Genomic DNA, 25,462 nt, shown 5'->3' with positions numbered 1-25,462 from the left:
TGAATTTTCAATTTACAGTATATTTATTTAGAATCAAATGTAAAAGATGAGGAGAGTAAAAAAGTACACCCACAACTCATAGCGACATACTTATTCGTTTTTTTTATACAGCATTATTATTTTTTTCATGTTAAAACTCCTACATTCAAGTATTATGACATAATAAAGACGTGTTCTTTTACAGTGAAATACCCCTCCCCCCCTTTAAAAACACGATATCCTTCAACACATACAGATGTACAGGTACAGCACCACACCACTGCTGCAACTCTTTACAGGAAGTCTGACGAGTGCCCTTAAAATTTAGGGTTATTTATGGAACGATACAGAATGAGGTTTTATAGGCAAGAAGAGTGCCATGTAACAATCCATAATTCATTTAAAAAGACAGATTATCTCTTCTAAAAGTATGTGACTTCACAAAACAGTGCAGTCAATAAGGAAGGAAATGATTAATTATTATTAATTCAGAAGGATTTAAAGTCACTTCATCTTTCTGGTACAATTCTTTCCATAGCGCCTGCACCAGCTGAGGATTCGTACTCAATAGCATCATTTGCATCTACAGAAAATACCTGCACACACCCAGACGTTTGTATGCATGTGATACGACACAGTCAAAACACAGATGGGATGTACTTGAAGACACACAGTCGACAGCACGCAGGGTGAAAATCAGTTTTGTGTGTACCACTCCTCTCTCTTACCGAGTGTATGTGTTTGTACAATTCAATAAGGTCGTCATGCTTCTGCTTGTGAATTCAGATTTTTACGATACAGTACACTGAATGACTGATATAGATTAGAAGTGTAATCACATGGAAAAATGACAGAAAGGTAATAAATGCATTACTGACAATACCCCCTCCCCCCAAGTAATGATTATGGTAACACTGGTTTCTTAAGATTTTCCCTTACTTTCCTGATGCTTTACACTTTTTAATACACCTGTACAGTTTGACAGCTGAGACGGGCTCATTGCTTTAGACGCTGGCAGACATCTTGGTATCATTTTATCTCATCCCCTGGCAGAGGAACTGAAGGAAGTCATATTTAACCTCAGGCCCAGTTGACCCCAGACCACACAGAGATAAAGGTAATAGGTTAAGAGTCTATTTCGGGGTGCTCAGCTTAGACTGTACTTCCAGAGATGCCATTTTGTTTTTTGTTTTGTTTTTTTCATTTGCTTATCAAGTGTTCCAGTTTGGGGTTGACAAAGGAAAAGCCTGCAAATGCTGCCTGGTCCATGGAGTCAATGAGGTTTTTGTCAGCATGGGAGAGACGCGGCTTCTCGCTCAGGAACTCTCGGTCAAAGTTGCTGCAGTCACTCGGAGATTTCTGTGGATGGCAGGTCAGGGATTACAGTTAGATTGAAGTAACAAGTAAAGAGTGCTGAGGTACTCGGGATCTTATATGCAAGCAGTGATTTTTACACAAAGCGTTCACTGGTATCTTATAATAGGAGTTAATTAATACATTCATACCACTTTAGGCTTGAAAGGAGGTTCCACTTCTCTCTTCTCCAGCGCCAGCCAGTTGATGACTTTGAAGAATGGGTGTGCACGGATGTCCCCCACAACACCCAGTCTGCGACTTGGATCTCGTTCAAACAACTGAATAAATGACAAAGAAAACTAATTTAATTACACAAAACACAAAATAACTCCCGGTAAAACTATGACGATATAAGAGTGCAAAAGAATGCTAATCACTCACCAGTTCAAGCATGTTCTTGGACTCCTTGGTGATCCACCGAGGGTAGTGAGGGACGTCTGACCGGATTGATTCAAAGAGTTCATCCTCATCGTCACCTTGGAAAGGTGACTGCCCAATCAGCATCTCGTACACAAGCACACCAAAAGACCACCAGTCCACTGAAAAGGTATACTTCAGTCCCAGCAGGATCTGAGACAAGAGACAATTCAACAAGATTAGAAGTATGTAAGAAGAACGATCATACGTGGTTTCACAGTTGAGAAGCATCCTGCTGTAGTTCACCAATACTGCAGAGAGGAGGCAGCTGAAAAGCCCAGGTTTAGAGTAATCTGTACATGCTGATTTGCCTCCTAACGGCCACGAGGGGGCAAATGGACTCATCCATGTGGAAAAATTGAGGAATTCAAAGCTAGGTGAATAAGGCGCTTAACTTATAATATTTTAAATACAATTGCAAAACTCATTAGTTTCAAAGAGTCTGATGGAGAAGTGGTTCATTAGTACACAAAATGTGCCACTGAGCAACAAACCTCTGGAGCGATGTAGTCTGGTGTTCCACAGAAAGTGGTGGCTTTGGCCTCTCCAAACACGTTCTCTTTACACATGCCAAAGTCTGCGATCTTTATGTGTCCGTCCTTGTCCAGCATCACGTTGTCCAGCTTCAGATCTCTGTAGATGGACATGAAACACAATACAACGAATGTAGAACTTATTCTGCTTTTGTGTATTCTGTTTGACGTGATGTAGTGTAAAATAAAGAGACTCTTTTCCAGGCTGCTCTGCTGTAGTAGCAGGCTGAATACAGAGATAACACACAGTAGTACAGAATGGTTGTTACCTGTAGATCATTCCTTTTAAATGGAGGAACTGCAGTCCCACTACAATCTCAGCAGCATAGAATCTACAGGTGAAGAAAACAACTATTTAACACAGTTTTACTACAATTAAAATCCAGTGTTACAAATATTCCATTTCAGAAAATGGCAATCGCTGCAACACTCATAGCTCTTCACAATGCATCCTAGTGCCCTTACGTAGCTCTGTTGATGTCAAAGCGGCCTTTCTCTTGGATGTGAAACATCAAGTCGCCTCCATTCAGGTACTCCATTACAAAGAAGAGGTGCTCCTGTGCAAACAACACATTATTGTCAGTGCAATGTCAAACACAAGTGAAACATGAAGAGTCTGTGTGTGTGAGAAAGAACGGATTCAGATAAGGTGGGCTGGGACGGTGGGTCTTTATCAACAACTGGAAACTGATACTCTCACTACTGCAGCCAGGCTTGGTTCACTATCAGAGAGCATGGTTTAGAATGTTTTACCAGCAGATATGTTCCTGCTTACTTTAGACTGGAATGTAGAGTAAAGATGAGTGAGGAAAGGGTTCTCCCAGGCGAGGGCCAGGACTCGTTTCTCCACCATGGTGCACTCCACATCATCATCCATCAGAACGACATCCTTCTTCAGGACCTTCACAGCAAAGTACTGACCCTGACCCTTCAGCTCTGCTAGCAGCACCTTGGTGTCAGAACCACATAAGAGTTAGTACTTCATTAGTGCGATCACATGAGCTTCACAGAGTACAGTCTCAGCATAACAAAATCAAAATGAGCAATGTTTGGTCAGACACTGGATGTCTGAGCTTGATGCCAGGCCACCATACTCTGTTTTCGTCATATAATGGATGTTTTCATTGAATGCTGCTTGGCATTTATAGTAGCAGATGAACAGCTAAGCTCTTTCTCATCTGAAAACCATCATGTGTAATGTGATGGAAGTAATTTCAGATGCAATTGGAGGAGGTATTGATCTAGTAAGGAATCTAGTTAGTTGATCAAAAATAAGATAAACAGCTGCTGTGTGAAATAAAATTTGAATTCGGGATGTCATATACTTTGAGAACACAGTACATGAAGACATGCCTTTCAGCGCTTGCCTGTATCAGAATTCATATTTCCTAATTTCAAACAACTTCATGATTCTTCATAATCTGTTTTAATGGTCCAAAAAAGCCTAGAATATGATATGGGAATATATGACTTGCCATACAATTTGCTTCTGTCTAGCTTCTCACCATTTGTAAGTTATATTTAGCAGAGAATGGAGATAAAAACATTCACACGTAGACAATGTCAAGATGAGTCATACCTTTCCAAAGCTGCCTTTTCCCAGCACTTTGTGGAACACCAGGTGGTTGAGGGTGAGGTGTACCCGACAAGCTGTAGCTGGGGTTGGGGCAGGACTCGAGCCCTTCCCATTATCTGCTGTAAATACACATTTGCACAGTCTGAGTAACCAAATATGCAAACGTATATGCAAAGATGTATGCAAACACACAAGATAAAGGATAAAAATTTAAGTTAATGAAAAAGCTAAACAGACAATCAGTGACAATACCAAAACAGTTTTAATCTTAAACTATATTGAAATTAACTATTTGATACTACAGTCAGTGCTACAATGAACACATCTCACCACTAGGGTCCGCTGTTGCACTTCGGACATCTTCGTAGATGCCGATGTCTGCTCCACCGGAGTTATCAGACTTCTTCGTAGATTTCTGGGGAAGAAAATATTTAGCAAAACATTTTTTTACATCCATAATGATTGATAGCATTATTATTACCATTTTACACACAGTTCACACAAACATAGCCTGTTATGGTGCAAACCTGGGAGACTTGAAACAGAGCTTCTGACAGTAGTTTTTGGTTGATTCCACACAGATTGGCCACTTTTGTTTGACAGGTACTATGTACATTCATGCCACAGTCTGCTCAGTGGTGGGAAAATGGGCGAGTCCAATGGAGATGGAAAATACATCGAAAGAGAAAAATGTCAGAGGCATGGCCAGAACAAAACAGATATTAAACTGAAAATATAGTCAAAGTAAAAACAAAAGACATATTAGATTCACCTTCACATTTAAGGCCCTGCCTGTAGAGACCCCACAGCAGACTGCCACAGTGGTCACAGAATGTGGGGCTCCTGTAGTTGTAGTACTTGAAGCGATGTGGCATATCAATCTTGAAACGCTCTTTCTGGAACTACAAAAACAAAATTCCACTTAACCTACAGAATGCTGGTATCTTATTATTCAAATGTACACATGTGGAATGCAATGTTTAGTCAGTTTTGTTGCTTTCCTAAGGCAGATTAAAGTAAAAACTAGAAAAGCACTCAGAGAGTGCAGACCTCCGGCAAGGATAGAGAGGAAAACAGGAAACCCATGCAGTAAAGGATCCTGAGCTACAATTGAGCCTGCGTCTCTGACACAGTTCTGTTTACCAATCACCTTCTTAACCAGTTGAGCTATCTGGACACCTTGCTCCAATTTGTTGGACGACATACTAACCTATGATGTTTTTGTCATATTTTGGACCACATACTAAATAAACCACATACTAAAAAATTCAAAGTGATCCTGAATCCAGGATCCTTTCCGGATTGCCACCAAAATGAAATCAGCTCTTCCTCTTACCATAGTCTACATCCCCTCAAAATTTCATCTATATCTGCCCAGGCGTTTTTGAGTTATCTTGCTAACAGACAGACAGACAGACAGACACACAAACGCCGGGTGTCACATAACCTCCTTGGCGGAGGTAAATAAATTTGACACTGAAAACTGATTCAATGGCATTGATGTTAGCTCTGGCTCTACATGGTTAGATGAGTCTTCAGTTGTGCTGAAGAAATGGACCCTGATTTAATACTAACATTTGTAGCATTTTTGTAATGAAAACTGAGTGCTTAAATTAATTATAATTGAGATACTTTATAAGTATGTAAAACTCCTAAAATACAGCAGGAGAAAAAACAAAGTCTTTATTCATCCATAGCGCAAAAAAAACTACAAAGAATAAAAACTAACACTGTAAAACAGAATGCCCATCATTGTCAATGGTAGACTTGAGGCAAAGTTTTGCATATATGTTGCCGAACATTCACTTTACTCACCATAGTGTCACGACTGTTGGCCGCTGTTCCAGTGCACCTGCCAATGATTTTTTCAATGCATTTCTTGTGGATTGCTGCATTGCATTCTGGGTGAAATAGATGACAAAATATTGTGTTAACTGTGATATGAAAATTTATTCAAGGTATCAATGTGCAAAGAAATAAAATGTGTTTGAAATGTAAATAAAGAAACACTCACGCCTGCACTTGTAACCTTGTTTGTTGAGCCCCCTGTATGGGAGGAACGGAACAGAAAAGTTAAATGCCTGCCATAGATGACATAAAGCAAAAAGAAATTCAAAACACTAAGAATAAGGTATCTGCTAATAACTAGATTAGTGGAATGCCCCCAGGAGGATTAATTTAGTCATGATTTCAGTTTTGACAGTGACTCAGTGAATATGAAAATTATTTAATATATCAAAGTTCTTCCTTTAAGCAGCAGCCACCAAACTATGTAATGTCTGCAATCTTTTCATGCATACTGGCACAGCAGTGACTCAGTGGTTTCACATTTGTTATCAGCTTAACTGGATGATATCTTTCACATCTTAGATCATTGAATGGAAACTAGAAATGATATATTGCTTTATTCATGTAATAAATGGTCATAGAGTCCAAACTCACACACCCATTCTCAGACTAAACAAAACATCAGATTTCCTCCTACCCGTCTCTAAAGAGAGAGGTAATTCTATAGTTGAGGAAGATAGGGGAGGAGCTTGGCTAACAGATCAGTGCTGCTGACATAGTTGGAACACAGCTTGACAGTCTTGTGGGATTTCCCCAGACAGTGACTCACTCTCACAATAGCACTGCTGTAGTTGTTTCTACCTTTCCTAACCCTCATCCATCCCTAATTGTTCCAGTTAGGAAACTAGAATCATTACTAATTGATATTTTGAGAAAAACACTTGATGGGCTGGACATTTTTATTACTGAACAACTGATGTGTCGTCTCATTTGGTGTCTACAGGAAATACAGTAGGGGACAAATTGCCTGGAATTATCAAAGCTATGCCAGTGGCATCCTAATAAAACCACACTGCTATAACAATAAAGTAGGAAAAGAAGCTGACAAGTAAATTAGCTGCCTTCGGATAAGCCACGACTTAACAGAGAGGAATCAGAAATACACCCATAGTCTCCCTGATATTCAAACATACTCAAAATGTACCAAAAGTCACTTTATTTGAAGATTTTTGTGGCACAATATTGGCAGCTGTCATGTAACAAAGGCTGGACTCTCACCAGACAAACTCTCTGCAGACGGAGCAGAAGGTGGGCTGGTGGAAGAAGGTGGCGGTGAACTCGTGGTTCTTGATAACGTGAACCCTCGGCTGCTTGAAAGCTCCTCTCCTCCTGTTGAGGGTCGTGGCTCCATCTTCAGGAAAACTCTTCACTGATGACGTACACGAAACTGAAGGGGAGAGAGACACATTTACAAATCAAATTACTGCATTCCTATTCAAATCTACAGAGTAAATCGTGTTTGTCAAGAATCATTACTGTGTACTGTGAATCAAATCCAGCTTTAGATGGTTTTGAAAGACAATAAAAGAGAGGGAAGGTGGTAGCCTCGATAACTTTTCACTTCACCTTTTTCATCTTCTTTTTTACAATATACCATACAAACCTTATTGATATTGATTGACTTTTGTCACAGTGAGTATTATCATATATCAGACATCACCTTTGACAGCCAGGCAGTATTCAGTCAAAACTTTTCTGAACCAGAGAAGTTGCTGCTAAATGGGGCCTATACACTGAAAAATGCCCTCCTGGATAAGGTGCTCTAAGTGACGCAAGTCAAAAGGGTGAGGGTCAAAAGTCACTAAGAGAAGACAGTGAAAGAGACGTGAGAGAGGTAAACAAAGAAGACAAAAACTCTAGAAGACACAAGGAGGGTCAGTTGGTGAATTTGAGGGAAGGGGGCAGATGTAGGGACAATTCAAAAAAGGAGTAGCCTTAATAAGACAATTGATAGCTGGGGAAAAGTGGGAAGAGTTATGAGGTGTGGGAGACAAACTAATTTCCAATCTGCCACCCTCACGACAGATGTTTATGTTTGGACAGTGCTTCAGTAACCCGAGCCAAGAAAGTGGGAGTGAGACAGAAACAGACAGAGGAGGCAGACAGTGCTGAGGGCTGTTCACACATGCCGAAAAATACCCTGGGCTGCTTTTCAGGAAACCTGTGGAGTGTGTAGGAGGAAGCTGATGGAGTATGGAGCGCTTCCATAGTAGTGACCCCCACCCCACGACCCTCTCAGACCCAGAACACTGAACCCTGTCTGTGCTACTCCCACACTGAAACTCCCATTACGCAAAACCAATTTGGAAATCTCACCCAGTGCCATCTGTGTGGTTTCCCTGTCTGGGCTCCTACAGTAATCTATAGGCATTCGGCAGCCAGTGCTGCTTTGCATCATTTCCCCTTCAAACAGCTGAAGTGAAATTTAAATAGGCTCACTAGAATAGTATATAATGTTAAAATAGAGCTGCCAATGATGGGTAATTCCAACTGCTATTCAATATATATAAGTGGCCTTTTTAAGTGATTCAGTGTTTCCCTATTATTTAGTCCACAGAGATCCAAAACTCCCCAGGAAAGATCACAATAAGATTTTTAAAAAATGTATTGTCCATGTTTGCTTAACCCAAGTCCTACTGAACTCATCAGTATTGTGTCAAGATGCATTTAAACCTCTTGTCACAGCAAGTAAAGCCAGCCACAAGATTAAATTCTTCTAAGACACTGAGGAGTGTTACATTACATTGGCTGCATTGCCACATCTGTAGTCAACATGTGATATGCCGATTTACTTTAAACAGCTTGAGAGAGACAATTAAATGCGGGACAGTCGGTCTGGAGCATGTAATCTCCACAGTCCTTATTCGTTCAGTATTCAGTAGACAGCCAGTAGTGAACATGTTAAATTGTGGTTTAGTGCAGCAAAAAGAAGGCTAATCAACACCCTGGTCAGTAAGCATTACTGCCTGTAGAGGGCAATGCTAACTCTGACTGAGTGATTTTCTGAGGGTCAACATCTGAGAAGAAAAAGAGGGGCAAAGGAAGAGGGGGAGAAAGTATGTTCCCACCAACTCTGGCCAGGAGAGTATCCCCTTTCATACCCCACATCCCTCCCTGGTGGTCTAGTGGTTAGGATTCGGCGCTCTCACTGCCGCGGCCTGGGTTCGATTCCTGGTCAGGGAACAGTGCCTTTTAGGAAATTTTCTTTAATGGCACATGCGGCAATATTTGAATATAAAGCTGATGACATTTGCGGAGACGTGGCGTGTTCATACATCTGCCATGAGAAAAATCCATCAGTGTTTAGTGAGCAGAGTTAAAGCCTCTGCATATGAATTTGGTCATTTCTGTGATGTTATTTTGATGTGTCACAGGAAGAAGAAAGGAGCTATAACTGACAAAAGCTGCATTCCATTTGAACCATGACAATGTGGCGGCATGTATGATGCAAGAAAGCTGAAAATGAAGCGGCTAAAATGGAATGCAGCCATATTTTCTGTTTCATGTTTTCATTTTTTACACTTGTGCTTTTCCATCTGTAGCATGTTTATGTGTCTGACATAAAAAAAACATCATTCAGTGTTGATTCAGCATATAAACCTGGCCATTTAAATCTAGGTATTAAAACTTTAACTTGGCCTTTTTCTACGAAGAAATGTTGACGTGTCCCAGGAGGAAAAGCGCAGGTATAATTGACAAAAGTAGCAAACGTTGCATTCCATTTAGGTGAGACAGTTGCTCACAGATGGTCATGGCTGATTTATTGCAGCTGAATCTTTATTGCTATTATAGGTACACAAACATACAATCATATATTCCTGTAGATTAGCTTTTGAGTGATAAACTGTGAACTAAATGGGATTTTTTTCCCCTGAAAGAACAGGAAAACACCACTTATTTGGAACCATGTTTTCAGAAGCTTTAAGTTTTACCTGTGTCACTATCCTCCAGGAAAAACTGCACAGCCATCTGAATCCTTCCTGAAGGATGCAGGTCGACCCAAAATTCAGCACGTCCACTGGTTTTAGACTTCTTACAACGTTCTGCCAGCACAGAGACGCCCACTGTAGCCTTGGCCAATGGCTCCTCAGTGCTCTGCATGAGGACCACTTCGAGGACTCGCCCCTCATAGATGTGAGCATCAAAAGTGGACTTCCAAGCGGGATACATGGTGGGCTTTCTCTGAACCAAGGTCTTTCCTCTCTCTGTAAAAGAACATTGGTATCATAATCTGGTACATACAGCATATTTTAGTTTTCCTGCCTCAGGAAAGTGACAGCACATGAACGACCACAGCACAAAGCCCCTGGAGTTGTTGGGGAGTCAGTTTGCTTATGGACTTTTGAGCCCAGCAGATGGTGACTGTTAAGGCAATTAAACTCGGGACGTCTGCTCTCCCTACTTACTACACCGCTTCCCTATCTAAATAACGTAAGTAATTGCACACATACGCATCCATACATACCTGTGTTGACAGACTCCTTCATCTTGACGGCACAGATGGGAGGGTCAGTCAGAGGAGGCAGAGCGCCCACGTCACAAGTGTTGAGAGAGATACGCAGGAAGGGTGCCATGGTGACCACTCACCGAAGCCTAGAAAATAAAAAGACAGAATGATGGTTAGAATATCTCTTTTTCTATCTCTGTCACACAGACACTTACTCATCTTGTAAGAGCATTGCTTAAGTTGTGCACTTAAAACAAGAAGGAAGAGGGCCGGTGGCTAACAATGACCTCAGATGGAAACTACAGAGGAAGTAGAGATTTCCATCTCAATGCATAACTTTGGAAACCACCAGCCAGTAATGAGGGAAGAAGAAGCAGCAGCCTGAAAATGCTAAACTGAAATCAAAATCAAAATGACTGAACTTCGAAGAGAAAACTGAAATTCCCAGTGTTAGAGAAAAAACAAATAGAGATTCAAAGCTAAGACCAAGAATCTATTTACTATTTTAGATTTGAGTTGATCAATACAAATTACCCTCCTCAATCCTGGTTGCCTATTCTTAGTTGACATTGTATATGTTGTAGTGACCAGTCTTTAATAAACTTTAAGAGCATAGCAGAGGCAACTGTCAGCGTTAGCATTGGCCTTGCTGATTGTGAGGGACAAAAGTGGAGTATGTTTAATACTTGATTGGCAGAAGTCATGATAGTTCTGTGTTATGCAGCTTTACTTTGCTTTAAAAAGCATGTTCTTTTTTGTAACTAAAATTGGGTGAATTCTTGTGGACTGTTGCTGACTTAACAGCTAACTAAAACGCCTCATCATTTTATTAGCCTGTTTTGCTCTTTTCTTGGATATTACGGACTATTTTGGTATTTCTTTATCCGTATTTGGACATTATTTCCCCCTGACAAAAAAAAACAACCAAAAAACAAAAACCCATCAGCTTCTGTGTCCAACAAGACAAGTGTAAGATTAGGAAGTTCTCTGTGGTGACGGCAAAGAAAAAATACTTTGTCATTATTAAAGGTATTTATCCTCTTTTCACATATTTTCTGAGATAAAATCCATTAAGATTTTGCATCCAAGTGAAACTTGCAAATAGTCTACACCTAATTCTGAAAGTATAGACATGAAACAGAAAACAGCTTGCAAAAGAATCCACCCCCTTGCTTCACGAAAGCTGAATTGCTCCACTGACTGTTCGTTCCTTTCCATGTGTTTTGTGCACTTCCTCTCAAAGCGGCTCTTGTGGGGTTTGAACAGTCTCTTCACAGTTATTCTGTATCTGAGAAGCTGAACTCCTGTCAAGACTGGACACAAAACTATAAAGCAGTGTGGCAGAATTTCAGTACAAAACACTACGTTAATGAAGACTTTCATCAAAGGTGCAATTTTATGCTTTAAAGCAGTATAAATTAATAATACACATATATGTGCGTTCACATACAACCCCAAAAGTAACTGTAAAGTGTGTTTTTCAGCACAGGAAAACTAAAAAGTCAAGCAGTAAACATTTTTGCTTCTCCACAATATCGGCATTGTACCTGGTATTTTAGCTGCAGGACACAGTGTACAGCAAATCAGAGCTCTTTAATACTAAACTGTCTTACCATGAAAACAGTGGCTGAATTTAGCAACATTTCCCTCCAAGGGGCCTTGTAATAACAGGCATTACAGCGGGTAAAATTTTCTGAATTTAGAGGGCAGCCAGTCAAGCCACATACATAAAGAAACTGTTCAATACTTATTGAATGCTTGCATGCTATCAAGGCTGCCTCACACCAAAGAGTTACACAGCTGCTTTGTCACAGATTAACATGACCCCAGGCACATTAGCCTACATCCTAATTCCCACAGCAGCAGCAAAATCCCACAGAATTCCTCCAAGAATTCCTACATAGAACTTTTTGTGGGCTTTTAAGTTCTTTCACTAGAGCTCCTATTGCTTTAGTTTCCTGCTCCAATAACATAATCTTGGTTTAATAGTTGTTTCACAGAAATGGCATGCCTGTGATTTGAGGCAAACTGCATCTTATTTTAACTGCACAATGGCATTTAACTGATTGATGAAGTGGCCTTTCTGGGTATGAATTTCAAAATATAAAATGCAGACATGCCGTTTTCTTAAGCTTGAACATAAATATGTACATGAAACTCTGCCATGTAGCTCATTTTTTCTACATAATTCATCGTTCATAAGAGGACAAGTTTTGTTTGTGTTCATACTGTTTTTCACTGTGCTGAAAGTCATGCATTGTGAAGTCCTGACTGAACCAGTATGTGCTGTGATATATATTTACATACATACTCGTTGGTCAGCCTACAGAAAAGGTACACTAGATGCTATTTTGAGCTCTGTTTGGATGTAGATCCATCTAGTTTGTTTGCAGAGGTGATGCTCTAAATGCAGAATTTGACAAACAGAAAGCTTTTTGTGACTACAGCTAAATAGCTCTCGGGTGGAAAATTTCTTCTTTAACATTCTGTACTGCTGTCTACTGTTATCAGTACAAGACGTTACCGTACATACACTGAGCATGTCTCAGGTGTAAATATGTGCCGTTGTATAATTGTATGGTGCAGTACATAACTCAGATTCACAGGATCTGTAATCTGTAGGAGGCAGTGCTGAAACAGCTTCCGATCTTTAGTTTGCTGGCTTGAAATCCTAAACAAACACTCACACACAGTGAAAAAATAATAGCGACATATCCCCAGTCGTAACTCTGTTTAAACGAGAGACTTAACCCCCAGCTGCTTAAATAGTCAGAAGCTACTGAAAAGTCAGTATATACAATCTTATGCAAAGGTTTGAGGCACTGCAAATGTTCAGATTGTTATCCAGCATGTAATACCATCAGAGAGATGTTGATCTACTGACTAAACAAATGACTGTTTCTGACTAAGGTCAGGAGGGCTGAGAAATGACTAGAGCTCTCACAATACTTTCCATACATGCACATACACAGGCAGTCACAAACAGACATTCAAAAAATCAAAATTACATAAGGTCATACATGCAAAAGTATGCACAAAGTATACTCTATAAAATCTATTTCTAAGTTTTTTCTTCACTTTACACATGCATTCCTTTATGTACACAGACGTTATGTAGAAAAGAGAGCCTTGTTTCCCCAGAGAGAGTGGAAAAAATGACACACATGCAATTGGAGAAGGGGTGGGTAAGGAAAAGAGCAAGAGTGAAGGAAAGAAAAAAGATAGACAAGAGACTGGAAGGTAGGCCACTGAACATGAGGGAAAACTAGATTTGCTTTCACTAGCAAATCCAGTAACAAAGACACTGACTTCCAGCAAGATGGATATTGTTCATGTGTGTGTGTCTTTGTGTCCTCAAAGGGCAATTAGTCACGTTTAAGTCTGCAGTTTTGTTGTAGACTGAATGGACTGCAGCTGGACAGCCCACACATCGTATCCGTGTTAACTTTGTGCAACACAAAAGAATTCATACATTATGTAGTGACTGGAAGAAGCCACAGCACGCAGAAAACATGAAAAGAGCAAGTACATAACTGGGACATACCTATTTAGCACTTAGCTAATAAAATAAGTCGACAAGGATTCCTTGTAATGACGTAAATAAATCTTCCATTACAGTGCATGCACTAAACGCATCACAATAGAGACAGGGATGCGTGACTGTCAACAACAAACAGACCATAGCCAAAGTCATGCTCAGGGATGCACCACAAACAAGTCAAAGGTTTGGTATGTGTGTTGAATTAGTGGAGATGTCTTCGTGGAAGTAGTGATCAAGCAGGTCTAGCAGGCTAGGGAGCTTCTGCATGATTGCTTCCAAAGGCAGGTATGAACAAAGGCAGAAAATTACTGAGAAGAATGAATATTTGACAACAAACAAGCATCAGAGCAGTATGCTGGTCCTTTGAGCTACTAATTAGATCACCATATATTCTGCTACTTGCTTGTAGCAGAGGTGGAAATATATCATTTTAACAGGCGCCATACACAGCAGAAAGGCATCCATACATTAATTCTACAGTGTACATGTTACATAACATAGCCTCGTAACTGATAAATACTTAAACCTTACTGAATTACTAGACCACACTCTTGCTGCATAATTACAAGGAAGTTTGGTTACATCAGAAGGAGCATGTTTTGTAAGTGTTTACATCCATACCGGGTGAACATCGAGCCTTCCTAAACTAATATGGCCAATTAAGTTCAGGACAAACCAATCGAGACAAGCAATTCGTTGTTTTATAGATCAACAGTGGTTGAATGACTGAACAGTGAAGTCAGTGACCCGTTGAAAGAACATATGTTTCTCTTGCCTTACTTAACCTGAAACAAGCAAGACGCAAACATTGGTGCAGCACAAGCCTGTCAGAAAATAAACAGGTGGCATTCCTAGTGTATGCTGATGACTGTATTTTGTAGATTTTAGGCAAATGGGCCAAACATGAAGACTTCAGTCCTAAATTACCGAAAGTCTCACATGTCCCCAGAAAATCTCCATCAGTTTGTTGGCAAAATACTGCAAAGATGGTTTATTTTACCATGGCAGTGTAACTCCTGAGTTTTAGCCTTGTTCTAAACAGACTGTTTCAATGTTTGTAGCTTTAAATATGGTGGAGCTGTTGCTGTCTCCTTCATTCAGGAAGAAGACTCTCTCTGCATCTGAGACAGCAAGGAGCATAACAGCTTATTGTGTGGCAGCTTGAGGAATAACAGAAGAAAATGTGTCCATATCTTAATAGAATTTATGTTACATTTCAAAGTTTATACAAATACAAAAAACAATAAAAATTGATTTTTATCACTGAGACCTTCAAGTTTTTGACAACTTGTTCAATTACGTGCTGTTCCCATAAGTTGAGAGTGCATTTAATTTGAGAAGTATAGATAGTGAATTGTTCAAGTGACGTCCATACAAAATGAAATTACTGTCTATGAGAGTACATTAGCAACACATTAATTATTTGATGAAATGATAGATGAATCTTAAAGTTAGGGTGCTAAAGACCACCACAACAGGAATCTGTCACTATCAAATATTTCTTCAATCCATTACATTTCTATACTTCACGGATTTAAAAACACTAAAGTCAAAGAGAAAGGTAAAGGCGGTTGAGCATAAATATGAGCTACAGACCACAAGAGATATTGTGACTTGACACAGATGGAGAATAGATAGGTGTAACAATATTAGCAATAATGTGGCAGCTACAGTAAATCTTTAAATGACCCTGTAAGTCATTTAAGTGAGGCAGCAGGAACAATAGGACTCTGAAACTGCCTCAGTAAAATGGAACGCAACCATTACTAATGTTGTCAATTACACCTGCCCTTTTCCTCCTGGGACATGTCACAATGTCTGCAGAAGAAAAAATCTATTTAAATTTCATTTTAATACCCTGGTTTAAATACACAGCTGTAAATTGTGCTGTGCTCAACACAAAAATGTGTTTTTTTATGGAGGACATTTAAAACATATCACAGATGCAAAGGGACAGATACATAAAAATAAAAAATAAATAAATATGGCTGCAGTCCATTTTAAACTGCTTTGGGCTCCAGCATTGGCACACTGTCATGGTTTACTGAAACACTTGAACAGAAGTGATCAATCATTACCAGTACGACTGACACCTGTGCTTTTTCTCCTACAACAAAACAAAGTACCTGATTTGAACAGCACATGTAAGTACAACTGGAAGATAATAATAATAAAGTAAATAGATGCATTAGCAGTTGATTCAGGTCTGACATTTTGAGATGATTGGAATGAAAAGTGCCAGTGGAAGGGCGTTGTGTTTGTTGGAAATTATGTCTGCTTCTGTGACAACAGACTTAAAGCAATGAAAACTAGCCCGACTGGATTTGAAACAAAGGTATGTAAAAAGTAGAATGTAAGTAAGAGATAAGCCTGTTTTGAAAAAAATCAGTCAACCAAATACAGTTCAGATGATTCCAGCATTAACAAACACCACTAAAGCATGGCTATCTGGTAACATCTTACAGCAGGGCTCCAGACTGCGACTAAATGGTCGCATTTTGTGACCAAAATTTGAGTGAGTGCCAGTAAATTTTTCAAATACTCGCGCATGGGTGACCAGCAAATTTGCTGATTTTTTTTTCATTATTGAATATTTTTGTTGCTTACAAACTTCTGCTCCACACTTCAGCCCAGTAGACAGTAATGCGCAAATGAGCTGGTTTACCCGATGTTAACTCCAAAAGAAGAAAAAAGGAGACATACACCAACGAAGAAGAAGGCAGGCCAATGTGTGTGAGAGCGAGGGGTGGATGACGGTGAAGCACCTGATGTTTCACAAAGCTTTTATTTACGTTCAGCCTTGTTTTGAACACAAATTCACCTTTTGTCCTTCACTCATTTCTTGTCCTCATTCCAGCTGCTTCTAAGTTTAGACACATCCTTTGCTAGACAGCAACAGCATGAAACTGCTTTCTTTCATCTTTACGTAAATTTTCGGACTTTTCTGCAGCGTCTTTGTCATGTCAAGAAACCGCTTCTTAGATAAACACTTCCTGTGCTGCTGAAATGGTCACAAAATAAAAAGCCCGTAGCATTAAAAATACACCTTCAAAATAAAAGCCTGGAGGAAACGGCCATTTTAACACTAGCAAAACAAAGGCTTGCCAAAATTGATGAACTGATCAACAGACCTTCATAAGAGTAATTTACACGCGATTCGGTATAAATACATAACGTGCACATACATAACACACGCCTGTACTCAGCACAAGGTCATTTTTATTACAGATTTCATCTGTCGGAAATTATACATCAACTGAGCAGCCTTGGTGGAGTACTGCACTCTGAGTGCTTTTCTTGTTATGTTGTGTCAACTGCTGCACAGTAAAATGTGAATTGGAAACATAGTTTCTGCATTTATTGTGCAAGTATTTATCAGTAATACAGTGAAAATGAGAGGAAATGTGAATATTCACTTTGCAAGTCAATTTTGATGTGAGCCCCTAAATTTTCTGCTTGCGCTCCTAAAATTTTAATTTAGGGGCCACTGTGCTCCTAGGAAAAAAAGTTAGTCTGGAGCCCTGTACAGAGAGATCTTATGGAGAATGTCCGCTTCAGACGATGGCTGAAATGATGGTGCCCTGAAGCAGGTTTGACACGTTCCAGCATCAGGAAATATGTAAAAATGTGAAAAGTGGGCTCTGTAATTTCACCCTACAACCAAACAACTTTTAGTTTCCCCGTTCTTCCAGTTTGTGCTGCCTCTACAGTTACTTCAACTGAGCTGTCATCACACGATGACAGAAAAAGACAGAAAGAAAAGGTGGTGCAAGGCTAAATAAAATACAGAAAGGTCCGTGACAGACCCAGAACGGCCTGGCTAAATGGAACTGAGCCAATCGTGGCTTAGCACATCAGAGCTGAACAAACACGCTCCGCACATTTATAATGAACCTGAATAAGCATGGCCAGAGTCAGCCCTAAAGCTAATAACCTGGCGTGTGAGGTTGTGGGTAAACATCTATTACATCATGAAACTGCAATGCGTGATAGCTCAAAGAGGTAAAAAATCTCAGACTTGGAAATGAAGTATGGAAAAAGAGCTGCTTCTCACTGCAGTACCACTATATATTTTTACAGTAGGCCACATGAAAAAGCGAGCACTAAATCTGATTTTCTATTTGAATGACAGTCATTTTAAGAAATTACAGTATCTGTGTTTATATGGACTCAGATCCGCATTCAAATTTACACGCTGAAAGATATTTATGCAAATTGTGGAGATTAGCTAAATCCTGTCGATATAAGAGCTTTGTATGGATAAATTGGGCACAACTTTAAGTGAGTCAGACACAAGACCAGTGGGTTTTGGTGATTGAAAATGATGACACTGCTTCAGAGCTTGAACCACTATATTTTGCAGTTGAACTATATGTGCATACAATGCTAAATTACTTTACAAATGCACTTTATGTAAAATTAAATATGCCTTCAGCAATCTGTAGCATATGGAAAAACAGTTTGCTAAAAACTAGCAGGAATTGGAAAGATAGCAGTTAAAAATAGTTAAAATCTTCAAAATGCCTGCAGCTGTCGGATGTGATTGGTGTGTGCAAATATGAAAGTACAGATGAGTCCAAAGTATAACTTCTTTGGCAGAGGTAGAAACATGAGAGTTATAAACTTCTGAACCTCATCAATCACATTATGTTCTTGTTTACTCCCAGCTTTGACCAATACAAAATACTGTAAGACGTGCAACTCTCAAAAACCTCTCCTTAATCCACAAGTCTTTCACTGAGGCATGGTGGCATGTATTATTACCGCATTAACACCATCTCAGAAGCACGTAAGTGTACTTATGCGCACACACACATGTACACACACTAATAACCTTGAACAAAGGAGCCTTTAATGAATTTCAGGGGGACTGGCTTGCACGAATCAAAGCCTGCCTTTCTTTCACTAACCAAGGTTAATGTCTAACAACCCACTGCCAGATACTCTCAAACACATAGTTGTATATCTATGACTTAAGAAAACACTATATTGACTCACATTAATTTCCTGGAGACTTTCTCAGACCTTAACAATAACTACAACTTACATAATTTCAAGCCTTACCCAAATCTTAACCTAACCTTAAAAATGTCTTCAACTTAAAATGCGTTGATTTACCTCATGGGACTCGCTTTTTGTCCTCCAAAGGAAGACAATTCCCATAATGAGACAGATTTAGGCCCCCTAAAACATGAGACACACCACAAGTAATGTCAACAAACAGCTTATTACAGACGCTGCACTGAAAAGCCTTAAAATTATGCATTTACGTATCCTTTTGTGGTGCTAAATCTCTTTCTATCATGCACACACATGCGCACACCCAGTGATCAGGTTAAATTGAGACAGGAAAGAAAACCGATCGAGGTTTGAGGAGATGAGGTGCGCTGATGTTGCTGCTTCAAGGTCAGAGCCGGATGAATCGCTGTTGTGATACATTTATTCCAGTGACTATTATAATTTCCCTTTGGGTCTGGAAATGACCCCTGATCAAATCAATACAAACTGGTGTTAAATGTCTGACTGACACAGACTCAAACTTTATTGTAACAGTTGTGGAGGGGGATAACCTGTTTTTGATCCTCTCTCCCTTCTTTCTGAGAACTGCTGAGCTCTTTGGCACGACGTCAAACCTGCTATACCAGCATGGAATGAATCCTGCTGCCACTGTGTGTGTGCGCTCTCTCCACATGCATTAAAAGCGGTGTCCATTTCTGCCCCACTCACAGTTTACAAAGGCTTAGTTAAGTCGGACAAAATAGCATCTGAGCAAGGAGAGCCAAGCAGGACACCACGTTGTAGGGACAAAGAGGAAGAGATCAGCGACAAGAGACCAAGGGCAAGTAATGAGCCAAACTATCATCAACTGGAGCTAATTCAGCAAATCTGTGCCAAATGCTTGCATTCGTGTGTAGATATGTAACACAGAAAGTGTTCTCGTTAGAAGAATTATATCTTGTACATCATAACAGAAGTGTGAGCAGGTGCACTATGCAAAATAGGGATAGGCTGATTATTGGACTGGCCAATTATCGTAGCCAATATGTGGCATTTTTCTGATTATGGCTATCTGTATTTTTGTTGACCAACTATTGATAAATGAAATGTGCTACTTCAGGTCTGATGGACCTCCTCTCTCTGTCTGTTTTCACTCTGTGGTTTCAGAGATGTCCATCAAGCAGAGACTGCAAAAACTGAACGAGGAACACAAGCTGTCAACACAAACCGAGGAATTAGCTACCCTCAGTGACTAAGGCTATGCTAACGGCTAGCAGCTAAGGCAGCCACAGATTAACCTGAAACAGAGTCTGGAAAACAATAATTAACAATGCTTAGAATATCGACCTAACTGGTCAATAAAAGTTATGGAACAGTGACAGATTAAGGAAATAAAGAACAGCAAACTGATCAATCTCAGTCCATCTTACATTAACAGAAGAGAGCGTTTCAACTGAATCACTTCTATTTCTATGTTATATATTCAGCTATAGTCACCCGTATTAATGAAAAATGTAGTTACAAATCACATGCTTCCTGCTATCACATGCTGTTAAAACATTACATTTAACGTATATTGGTTATTTGCCTTTCTTGATCACCAATAATTGCCATCAGTACTGGCCCCAAACCCACTCCTCCTCCAAAAAAAACCCCAACAACAAACAACAAGCATGCAAAGTCCATTTTATAGTTATAGAAGTTTAGTATAAAGCAATATTCTCAACGGCATTCACACTGATTGCTGTCTCTCTCAAACATCAGCACCACTTTGCCTATTAAAAAGTGAATTCAAGAAACAAAACTATTATTTGAATCAGAAACTATCGTCTTAAGTACGTTCACCAAGCAGCTCTAAGTAACTAGTTGGTTTAAATGTGATTTAGCTCTTCAAAGCTCTTCTAATCTGTATCTCCATAAAATACTAGTTATTCATAGGCGCAAATACATTCTAATATCAGTCTAAAGAATGTCAAAATATATACTGCACGTATGCATCGAGGGATCAGTGCTGTATGGGCTCCTCCTTAGTGAGCAGATGTCCCAGCTGTGCCCTCCAAGCAGCGCATGATGCCACAAGCCAATATTGACACACCAGTTACTGCAGGCAGAAGCAGACAGACTGCGTTACCTGTGCTCACAAAGCTGCGCTGCCTTTCAGAAAATAACAGCAAGATACGGGGTGTTGCCACAAACGCAGAACTGCATTGCAGTGTGTGACACAAGACTTTCGCAAGCAATGGAAAGATTTCAAGATGGGGTAATAGTGTCCACGGTACCTGGTGAGCTAACAAGTCACGTGAGTTACTGTGGATTCAAAGGGCCGAGCGGTTTACAGCCACAAGAATGCATGGCAGTCTTCATGGAGGCACCTTCCTTTACACTTAACACTGCCATCGCATGACTCCCTCACCATCGCTCACCAAGTCAACAGTTGAGAAACAAGCCACACGTAAAACACAATGAGACCTATGTATTGGTGGCAACAGTAAGACGTTACATGTCAGTCAGAAGGCTAAATGACTGCAATGAATGAGGGACCTTTGATATTTCAGGCTTGTGGACTTTATCCTCAGCTGAGCAACAGAAAGCTACACCAGTACAAGTTAAGCCATAAAGGCCATGGGCTGCTGTTCGTCATCTGTACGGTCTTTGTAATGAATGTAAGAAGGGTGGCTTTCTGTCAAACCACTGAACAAGAACTAGAAATGTGAAGCTACAGGCCGGGAGTGAATAAAAAAATCCACTGAAACTCAACTGATCTAACTTTGCACATGAAGAAATAAGACATTATTCACAAGTTTTTTGATGCACAATTAGTCATTATTATGTAAATTATACATAATGACATTACAGGTGTTAACTGTGTCTGTGGAAGTCAGCTCTGAATGGACCTTGTTGTTGTCAAGCCTCTTTTGCATCACCTTGATTCCTATGACTAGAACACACTTATATAAGTCACTATGATAGTCAAATAAACAAATGCAACATAGAGGACCTTAACATGCTGACATGCGAATGTTTGTTCTACTGAGTTTAATTACATTAACAGCTAGGCAAATAATACTTACCTCTTTATTTAACCTGTTTCTTTAGCTTTTGCAGTAAAGAACATCTCAGAACAGGAAATAAGGGCTTTAAAAAGTAGGTCTGCATCCTACCTTAACACTATAACAGAAAGGACTTACATTACTGTTGTTTTTTAGAATCAGAAAAGTTTGATTTAAGTGCTACAAGACAAATGTTCAAGTTTTTGATCATATTAGTGGCTGTTAGCATCAATACAAAGTTAAACTGAACGGTTGGTTTGCCAAAAACTGATTACCATCAAGTTTATACACATTTCTATTTGGTTTTATCTCAGCCAAACAGTCACAACATGTAAATACACATAACTTTATGTTAGTGGTGACAGCACAGGCATGTCTTTGTGAAACTTTAATGCTTGTTGTTGGCAAATAATTGCAAGTAAAGAAACGTTTGTACTTCACAGTGCAATCTGGCAGGACATTTCTGATCATATAGGGGATATTACAGCATTAATATATATTAATACATCAACACAGACAAGGAAATTACAGAAATTCAATCTTCTGCAGTTATTTTATGTGCTGTAATCTGTAAATGTGAATGAAATCTGTTATTGTAATGCATTAATACCATTTTAATCACAATGTAGGGGCTGCAGTCATATTAAATCGGTCTTATAATGCCATTTTAGCCCGTAAAAACAGCTGGATTGCTTATGATGTGGGCCAAAGAGCAGGTAAAATAAAATGATGCAGGAACTTAAAGGCTTAGCCGCCAATCAGTTTTTTTTGGCACAGCCTCGCACCATTTTCTACTTGTGCTAGCTAACTTCATCACTGAAACACACTCAGTTGCCATTGGATACAGCACTTGGCTGGAGGAATTTATGAAGCACACTGAGTTTACAGTCGGTTTTATCACTATAACAGACCCCGCAACACTGAAACGTGGTTTAACCTCACTTAAAACACGGCGACACACACCAAGAAAGAGAAATTCCGCGACAGCAACTCCTGTCTTACCAGCAGCAGCTAACTACTAGTAAACCTACTGATGTTAGCCGAGGTTTGTGGTCGAATTTTGCCTCACCAAACGCCAGCAAAAGCCGGGTCACGGTGAACAAGGCGACTGTTTGACACCCAGCAGACACCGAGTAGCAAAGGTTGTTTGTTCCAACTGTCAAACAGCGAGCTCAAGATTTTAACCAGACAAGTTCAGCAGCTTTATTAAGAAAACTGTGACTTACCTCTTCCGCCGAACTGGAGAGGGTTTTATTTACGACGAGTTTTGGTTGTTTTGCCGGGTTTGTCGTTTCAAACCGAGCTTCTCCCGGAGCTTCGACTTGAAACTCTTAAATGGGTTTAAGGAAGTGTTGAAGCTCCGCCGCTGTTTGATTCAGACTGGAGCTGCTCACAGGCGGCGCGCGGTGTGGAGGACTGCCCGTGTGACGTCAACCAGGTGAATTCCCGAAGACACACACACACACACACACACACACACACACACACACACACACACACACACAATGACATACGATAATTGTGCAGTCAACACATAATTCATAAAGACATAAGTGCAATCTCTATCCATATGTAAATTCAGCTTGTCATTTCTGTATATTTCCAAATGTAGATTCACCATATCATATGTATATTCAGCATGTCATATCTGTACATATCCATATGTACATACACCATATTATATATCCACATACATATGTAAATTCACCATGTCAAATCTGCCTATGTCCACATGTTAATTCATTGTCATACATATCCATATGTTAATTCATTATGTCATATGTGAACATCTATATATTCATATGCAAATTCACCATGTCATATCCGAAAGCATCTGTATGTTAATTCACCATTTCTTACATGCACATATATGTTCATTCACTTTGTCATATGTGTCCATCGACATATTCATATTCACCATATCATACCTGCACATATCCATTTGTTAATTCACCATGTCATACATGTACATCCACATATCATATGTAAATTAACAATGTCATACCTGCACATATCCATATCTAAATTCACCATGTCATACATGTATATATCCATATGTGAATTCAATATGTCGTATCTGTACATATTCATAAGTAAAATCATCATGTCATGTGTGCACATGTACATATCCAGATGTGAATTCACCATTCTGTACATGTGAAAGTTGTACATTGTCTTTGTAACATCTGTATTTTTAGCCTTTTTGTGTCTTTGTAATTCTTTTCCTGCTTCTTCCATACTTCATCTGTGTCTAGCAGCTGTAAAATGTAACTTTCCTGGTACGTGATCAATAAAATTGATCTTTTCTTATCTTTTCTTAAATGGGGGTATTCTCTTACTCACTTGCATGTTAAGCTGAGCCGGAAAAGACTGAAAGCAACCAAGCAGGTTTATCTGTAAAGCACCTCTTGATACACAAACGGTTATTCAAAGTGCTTTATAGGTAAAGGATAAAGCTACAGCAGAGTATAATAAAAAAATTTAAGCAAGCAAGTAAGTAGGTGAATAAATTAAAAATAAAATAAAATTAAACTTAAAAAATGAAAACAGTACAGATGTATGGAATAAAGTGCACACAAAGTTATAAAATAATTCAAACTGTTTGACTAAAAAAGCGGAAAAAGAGAAACAAGAGACAGATATAGCAGCATCGAATAAGGCATAAAAGAGATCAATTGAATATATGTGAATACAAGTGCTGAACTGAAAAACCACACAATTCAGAGACATAGACAATAAGTAGGATCTTGAATTAAGTTCTATATTTAACTACAAGCCAGTGCAGGGACCTGGATCGTAGTTCTTGCTTTCTGTTTCAGATAGCAGCATGTGAAATTTGATATTTTCCCCTAGAAACTTGCTTCGTTCCACTTCTGTATCTTGCTGTGTTCCCATGATTCACTTTGCTTTCCAACACCTTGACCTGAACATGACACCGCATCAATGTTGAAAAGCAAAACAAGGAAGCGAATGAGAAGTTCTGCAGCTGCACATAGAGCGTTAACGTCTCCCATCTGTTTTTTTTTTAATCCCTCTAGTGAAAAATGGGAATTTGGCAGAACAAGCGAGCCAGGAAATCAAGGCAATGTGTATGCTCAGATGCACAGCTTTTCTATCTCTGTTCCATCTGCTTGTTGCATGGCTGTCTCACTGAGGACATTCAGTGATGTAATTATTCCCAAGTTTCTTATTCTAACCTTAAATCAGCACAACTAAATGCTCAAACCTTTGCCTTAAACTAACCCTATCTGTCCCCTTAAACAGCCTAAATGTGCTCAATTTACATAAACATCTAGTCACATATATGCGTCACTCTAAGGTTAAAGCATTTAATATAGACAATCATGCCTCATATAAGCCCTAAATATGTTAGCTAATGTTTGTCTTCGTGACGTTCATTATACTAACAATTAGTCAGATTACGAGATCACTTACCACTTATTTAATTTGGGTGTTTTCTTTTATTATTATGTTTTTACATTTACAAATCTCAGGATGGGATATAAGTGATTTTAAAAGTCGACCTATTACCCCTCTCATATTATAACAGAAGTTTAGTTTTCAGTTGTACCGGTGCCTGTTAGCATCAATGTAAACTTGAACAAAACAGTTAGTTTGCCCAAACTGATTATAGTCACGTTTATACACATCTCTCTTTAGCTTTTATCTCAATCAAACAATTATGCTAGTTTGACTAAACTATTGAAACAACCTTTT

The 25,462-nt window shown here is 39.3% G+C and overlaps 1 protein-coding gene and 1 non-coding gene across 2 annotated transcripts; one reads left to right on the top strand and one right to left on the bottom strand.

The window, feature by feature from the left end:
* LOC110955296 (protein kinase C delta type-like) lies at positions 1–23,150 on the bottom strand. The gene is made up of 17 exons (XM_022200234.2): positions 22,972–23,150; positions 10,175–10,302; positions 9,642–9,914; positions 6,928–7,096; positions 5,876–5,907; positions 5,677–5,762; positions 4,634–4,763; positions 4,389–4,489; positions 4,192–4,276; positions 3,865–3,980; positions 3,061–3,234; positions 2,751–2,842; positions 2,555–2,617; positions 2,247–2,385; positions 1,717–1,905; positions 1,485–1,613; positions 1–1,338 (listed from the first exon to the last, which is right to left on the bottom strand). Exons 2-17 carry the CDS (start codon positions 10,281–10,283, stop codon positions 1,180–1,182), a joined length of 2,046 nt encoding a protein of 681 aa, XP_022055926.1. The 5' UTR covers positions 10,284–10,302; positions 22,972–23,150; the 3' UTR covers positions 1–1,179.
* On the top strand, positions 8,821–8,892 carry trnae-cuc (transfer RNA glutamic acid (anticodon CUC)). The gene has a single exon. It is a non-coding gene; the product is annotated as a tRNA-Glu (tRNA).
* Positions 23,151–25,462: the final 2,312 nt, after the last annotated feature.

The sequence above is a fragment of the Acanthochromis polyacanthus genome, chromosome 5 (assembly GCF_021347895.1).
Source record: "Acanthochromis polyacanthus isolate Apoly-LR-REF ecotype Palm Island chromosome 5, KAUST_Apoly_ChrSc, whole genome shotgun sequence".
Taxonomy (NCBI): domain Eukaryota; kingdom Metazoa; phylum Chordata; class Actinopteri; family Pomacentridae; genus Acanthochromis; species Acanthochromis polyacanthus.
This window is presented reverse-complemented; position numbering and strand designations above follow the sequence as displayed.

Excerpts from the sequence above, each read along its gene's own strand:
- LOC110955296 (XM_022200234.2), bottom strand. The coding sequence starts at position 10,283 with ATGGCACCCTTCCTGCGTATCTCTCTCAACACTTGTGACGTGGGCGCT. Across the intron at positions 4,490-4,633 it reads GCAGGGCCTTAAATGTGAAG|ACTGTGGCATGAATGTACAT; the intron begins GTGAATCTAATA and ends ACCACTGAGCAG. Across the intron at positions 2,386-2,554 it reads TTAAAAGGAATGATCTACAG|AGATCTGAAGCTGGACAACG; the intron begins GTAACAACCATT and ends GTCCATCTACAG.